The sequence below is a fragment of the Choristoneura fumiferana genome, chromosome 15 (genome assembly GCF_025370935.1).
Source record: "Choristoneura fumiferana chromosome 15, NRCan_CFum_1, whole genome shotgun sequence".
Taxonomy (NCBI): Eukaryota; Metazoa; Arthropoda; class Insecta; order Lepidoptera; family Tortricidae; genus Choristoneura; species Choristoneura fumiferana.
In genome coordinates, this window is record NC_133486.1 from 9,004,433 (window position 1) to 9,011,247 (window position 6,815).

The 6,815-nt window shown below is 39.4% G+C and overlaps 1 protein-coding gene across 1 annotated transcript; it reads right to left on the minus strand.

Moving 5' to 3' along the window:
* Positions 1 to 686: 686 nt before the first annotated feature.
* LOC141435661 (pyruvate dehydrogenase E1 component subunit alpha, mitochondrial-like) lies at positions 687 to 5,945 on the minus strand. The gene is given in 6 exon segments (XM_074098399.1): positions 687 to 1,194; positions 1,811 to 2,029; positions 4,302 to 4,435; positions 4,438 to 4,480; positions 5,415 to 5,513; positions 5,787 to 5,945. Coding segments are annotated over 6 exon segments (795 nt in total). The 5' UTR covers positions 5,943 to 5,945; the 3' UTR covers positions 687 to 1,050.
* Between the last annotated feature and the right edge of the window lie 870 nt (positions 5,946 to 6,815).

Below are 6,815 nucleotides of genomic sequence, written 5' to 3' on the forward strand. Positions count from 1 at the left end.
TCCACTAGACTAGAGCTTGGCTGTGCGAGGTTAGGACATCATGACAAGCACATTCCTCACAACACATACTCCCACACCGTCGTTTTACGGTAGCGACGAAGACAACTTTAAAAAATCCCTAATTAGTTTATTTTTTGTATGTGTTTTTTGTGTATTTTATATGTCTTTTTGTGTACCTATTGTAGTATTTTCAATAAAAGATTGTGTTCAGTCTTCAGATGTTGTTTTATTTTCTTGTTTTCGTGATATTTTAATAAGTTTTATATATTAATGCGTGTGTCGGCTGGGAGGGACCGAATGTGAGAGTGAGCTGTCGAACTCACTTTTTTCAAAGTGACAGTTCGTTTAGAAACTATAACACACCAATTACTTTTTTATAATTTGAATTTAACAGCGCATTAGTGTTTCAGCTGTAATGCTGTAATTTTTTGTCGACAAATAAATAAATAAACAAATAAATCACTTGAGGAACGCAGCCTAACCATTTGAGAAGTTCCGTCCTGCCACCGACCACCAGATTACACCAGTTTATCGTACTATCAGCGGATTTACATGTACGAGTATGGTAGCACTTACAATGATTTGTCCTAAGTCCTACATACATGTAAAGTTAAGTAAAGGCTAGTAAAAAAATAAACAATAGGTACAAATTCATATTGTTTTTATTTTCAAACAGTTTGCACTGTAAAAGATATAACAAAATAAAAGGCGAAGTATATAAAAACATTACCTACATTAAATTTTTTTTCATTTGCATTTTATAAACAATATACCTAATATTATCAAAGTAGAAAATAATAATAATCACAACAATTACAGAAAAAAAAAACAAAAAAAAACAATTCAATAAAAAAAACACTTTCGTTGCCATTCCTTGATCACTAACTCAAAAACCGTTGCACTACGATCTTTCAAAAACAAGGAAATTTTAAGTTAACTTTTCACGTCGAACACTGTTCAAATAACGAAACTTTTAGACTTTTTGCCTTGTGACCGATAAAATTAAATTTGGACCATTTTATTCAAGGTAATAGATAAAATCTGGAGATACTATCCAACGCAGGTGCGTTTCCTCGGCTGCTCGAGGTATTTCACGTAGAGATGTGTATAGAGTTCCTTCGCGTCGGGCTCGGAGCCTGCCTCGGCGGCCTTCTTCGCTTCAGCGCATGCCGCCTTTGCTTTCTTGTTTATTTCCTACAAAATGGGCCAAATATTTATAAAACATGTTTAACGTCAACAACCGACGCCTAAAGACATGTAAAAAGACTGCCAGGTTGAAGTGGCACTGGGCTGGCCACGTCAGCCGAATGCATCCACTGCGATAGGCTAAAAATGCCACAGAGTGGGTGCCACAGGCAGTGGCGTAGCTATCGTAGGGCCAGGTGCCCCGGAGCTCAAGGGGCCCTCTAATCTAAGCTTTAAATTGAAAAGAGAGGAGCATAAAAGAAAAAGAGAGGAAAAAAAATCTTGTGAGCAGGCTTGACCCTCGAGCCTGCTAGGGATAAGTTCTACTCACTGTATCCTATTCTTATTCCTATCTATAACTTTGAAGGCCAATATATAAGTTCAAGCTATGTACGTTGGAAGAGGGGGTGAATTCTTTCTCTATGCACCGGGGCCATTGACCACCTAGCTACGCCACTGGCCACAGGACGGATGGCAATGGCGGGTATGTCCAGAAGTAGTCGTATCACTATTTATGCACGCTAAGTGTCAAATATTGGTACTGGTACCTTGAATCAATTTAATCTTCTGGCACCCCAAATAATAATGTAACAACACAAAAAAATCATAAGTCCTAAGGCATTACCTCGATCTCCTCATCCGTTGCCAGTTTATTTTCGACTATTATTTTCTTCAGCTTGTTCAGGGGGTCCTTGGTCTTCCTGACCGCCTGGACCTCCTCTCGGGTTCTGTAGCTCACTCCAGGGTCCGACATCGAGTGCCCGTAATACCGGTAGGTCTGCATCTCTACTATCATAGGGCCTTGTCCGGAACGGCTGTAGTCTGATGCTACCTTTGCTATCTCCTGCAAATGAAATGCAATAACAAACATGATTGAGACATAGAAATCACCATAAATACATATCCGATGCTAATTACTATGCTGTAGTAACCCGGTCACAAGGACTCACACTGTTTATTTGATTTAAGAAATGCCATGTTGACTACCTACAGCTTTTGGGTGCGGTTAGTGGACGACTTCGTAATAATCAAGTGAACCCATTTGAGGTCTGTTAGTCAACCCTTCTAACAATGTCATGAGTGTTTGAAGTATCAGGTCGTACATTATTGTTATTCAATCCGGGTCGATAACTACAGGTCGCACTTTAACCGCACCCCAGCTCATCTCCATCATCAGCATCATCTTTAGCATTAGATTCTCAGCGCATAAGTGGGACGCGACGTGTGTCGACAGTCTTGCCGCGTCTCACATCCAAAGCACCGCGCTCAAAGCTGGGACGGCTGCTGAACAAGCTCAGATAAACAAGCGACGCAAATACTTGCTTTAATCAAACTATCATGAGTTTACGGCGCTTGCTTTTGAGACAATGGGACCATGGTCAGAAGACACCAACATTTTTTTTAAATATCTGTCATCTCGTATGGTTTAGACCCCAGGGCTGGGACTTACAACTCGCAAAGATTAGGAATAACAGTTCAGCGAGGTAATGCGGCCAGTGGGATCTTGGGATCATTGCCTGAGACAGAAAAGCAGAAAATCTAGACGAGATTTTCACTTTGTTATATTAGTTTAGTTTGTATTTAGTTTTAGTTTTTTAATTGTTTTTTTATATAATATTAGTTAGTCAAGTAGTAAATATTTGTTTTAGGAGTTGTTCATTATACATAGGTACATATATTTTAAATAAAACCATAAAAATTACAAGTAGAAATTAAAATTTAAACCACAATTTTTGTGAATTCCCGTCGGGATTAAGTTTAATTCTGGATTTAGACGTACAATTCAACTCTATCGGAATCGGACCTAATTAATTGTGCACCTGGGCAAAGCCGTGGGTAGGTAAAGGATAGTACAGTCACCAGCATCAATATCTGACACAACAAGCGTGCATAAATATCGGATACGACTCTATTTCCAGGGCCGGAAGGACGTGTCAGATATTTTTGCACGCTCCGCTGTGGCAGATACTCGTATTAATGCTGGTGACTGTACCGCAAGGACCGATATCAATGCGGTTCTTTTTTATGTGAAAGCTCGCGAATGTTTTTAGCCATTACTATTAGCTATGTACTAGACTGCATGTTCCTTACGTCAAAACGGCAAACAAAATTAGTTCACAGCGCGGTTTTGTGAACAGTTCACTATAGTTTGTTGACGTGCGTGACAGGGGTTGAGTCAAAGTAATATTGACGATTGATGCGCCGCGCGTTTTGCTCCAAACAGGCAGTCTAGTGCCGTAAGGTACATAGATGTCGATGTTTTTAGCTATAGACTACCGGGTGGCCAAGTGGTAAGAGAACCTGACTACGAAGCTTGAGGTCCCGGGTTCGATTCTCAGCCGGGTCAGATATTTGCATGAATAAGACGAATGTTTGTTTTCGGGTCATGGATGTTTAATATTTAAGTATGTATTTATCTATATAAGTATGTTTATCCATTGCCTAGTATCCATAGCTTTGCTTAGTTTGGGACACGTTTGGGACTAGGTACAATACGGTATTTGACAACTCCTGATTTTGCCATATCTTAATATTATTATGCAAATATAGATATACAGATAGAGTTTAGCGAAGAGAAAATTTAAATCGGTTGAAAAAAAATTTTTTTTTTATTCAACTGGATGGCAAACGAGCAAGTGGGTCTCCTGATGATAAGAGATCACCACCGCCCATAGACACCTGCAACACCAGGGGGATTGCAGATTAGATTTATAGTGATTTTTTGAAAAATCTATATACCTGTCTTTTTCTCAAACGCTTTTCTCTATGCAGCAAGTATGGCGGTACTGGCGTGTGACGTCACATGCCAGTATGTCTTTCTCTGTCTAATCTTGAATTTGAAACCTTTATAACTTTGTTATTTGGAAAGGTAGCTTAAAAATTATTTTTCTATTCGATAACAGGCATTGTGTAGTTTTAATTTATAAAACATATACAAAATAGTCAAATACCGTATTGGTGTCAAGTGTGCCATAATATTTATATTTATTTATTTATTAAATTGATTCAGCCGTTTGTGAGATATTGAACTTTAAAATGATAATGTCGGGGTATTCCAACTTTTCTAAGTTGCTTGGGTTACATGCACTGTGTGTATTTGCGACATTGAATCTTACTCTGACAGTAATGACGTCCATGCCGTCTGCCCTGATGCCAGGAATGACTCTACCAGCCTGGAAATAGTTGGTGCTGGACGAAGAGCGTTCCGATGCCGTGCCCATGCCATAGTAATTGTTCTCGCATACGAATACACGGGTATTTTTAGCAACGATGCTATGTTGAAGGACTCGTGTACCTGAAATTAATTAGTAGGCAAGCATAAGGTACATATACCTACTTTGTTTTTGAAAGAAAGAGAAAAAAAAACATTTAGGTAGCTGAGCATGTACCTTCTCATTGATATGTGGTTCTTTTTTATGAGCAATAAATGTTTTTCTTACTTTCTTTTTTTATGTATTGCCACAAAACACATTAAATAAGATTACATACAAAATCAAAGTAAGTAAAAGTAAGTAGTATGTTTTTGTAAGTTTCTTTGATCATGATCACTTCGGTATCCCATACTTTTTGTCTTGTCAATGATATGAGGGCTACTTGACAGGTGAAATATGGATAGATGGCGTTAGTATCTTCTTCTTCTTCAACCTTGATCTACCCAATGCTGAGTAAGTCTCTTCCATTTTAGACCATTATGTGCGGTCCTGAGTTTTCCGCATCCAGTCCTTCCCAGCCGCTCGCACCAAATCGTCCGTCCATCTTGCTGGCTGCCATCCCACATTCCTGAGCCCCTTTCGTGGTCGTTGGTGGTGGCGTTAGTATCGCCGTACGTCAAACGGACCTCACGATACTAACGCCATCTAGCGATATTGCGCCAAAATCATTCAAGCTAAACACAGCACAGTTACTGTCAAGCAGGCATGAACATCATTCGAATAAAATATTATTGGAATTATTATTCGAATACACAATAAAATAACTTAACGATTTTTTTATTCAGGAATAAATTATGTGTGGGGTGTTGGTGTAGGTAGGTCATGATAGAAGGCACTCCATGCAGTTGTTATGCATGAGGATCGAAGTCCTAAAGATGAGAGTCGGAACATGTACTATATAATATGCGTCCGAGTTGAGAAAATTCGATGGAGCGATGCAAGATGTTTTAGTTTCTATATTTGTTCACTAGATGGCGCTAGGATTCACTACACAGGTAACACAGGTATGTTTCGTACCTGCCCCTGATTGGCCGCTCCGTCGCCGTACAGCGCAAAGCAGACTCCGCAATCGTCAGTGTACATGTGGCCAAAGCCCAAACCAACACCAAGAGGCACCTAAATAAATAAACGACCATATCAACATTATTTATTTTACACACCACGTAATGTGTGTTACTATTCTACGTAGTACCTATTATTATTTATTCTGTGCTATTACTAACGCTCGTCCATGAAGCAAGCGTTGGTGTTACAAATTAACGAAAAATTTAATTAAATTGATTCATCCGAGTTGAGAAACTTAACCGCTGTAGCAGTTCATCTATAATTCTTTAAGTATCTATTTGATATCTAAGTCGCCACAACTGAAATACAGTATTCTGTCCATACCTGCCCACCGACGATACCCTGGCCACCGTAGAAATGCGGCGGCACGTAGAGATGCATAGAGCCCCCCTTGCCCCCCATAAGACCGTCGGCCTTGCCTGTGAGCTCAGACAGCACCAGACGCGGCCCGTCTTTGCCTTGCTGCCTTTGAAACATCATCGCGAAGCCTGAGACGGTAATGGATTGTATTGTATAACTCTTTATTGTACAGCTACCAGTACCATTTATCTGACACAAGAAAGCACGTACCTATCTATGTAAATTACCTACGACTGTATTTCTAGGGCCGACAGAATAACTTTTCTGATATTTTTGCACGCCCCGTTGTGGCAGATAACTAAATACCTATGTATTAATGGGGTTATGCAGGTCACTGTACATAAAACTCATGAAATCAACAGTTAATAAGAGAAAGAGATGGACAAAGGCAAGTTTATCCCTGGGAGGTATCTCTTACAATTTGTTTTTGAACAACTGATATAATAGGTCATCTCACATCAGAAACAAGAATAGACACTACAGAGCAATGGAAAGATAAAAGGACAGAAAATATTTAATTTACTTAAAGAGTACTAACATCAACATATTTAGGTACACAACACACTACTACAAAATAATAAATAAACAATAAACATTTGCAATTTACCATAAGCTGTACGATTGACCTATTCAATAGGATGTAGTTTAGACTGAGATCATCATCTCAGTCTAAACTACATCCTATTGAATAGGAGGAGAATAATCATCATTATGATGATCTTTCTCTAGTCTAAGAGCACTGGATTATACCGTGGGCATCTATAAGATGTAATCAGATTATCCGTCGGCTTCATGGCAGCGACGATGCCGGTACCGACTGCTTCTGTCCCGACGTAGAGGTGGCAGAACCCATAGATCTTCTTAGCTTTGTACAGATTAGCCAGCTTCTGTCTCCATTCGTCTGATTAGGGACCATGTTTCATACAGCTCTAGAGCCTCCTGTCTGGTTACTTTTACTTCTGTTGGGATCTTGGATTTGTCGAAGGTTGTGGA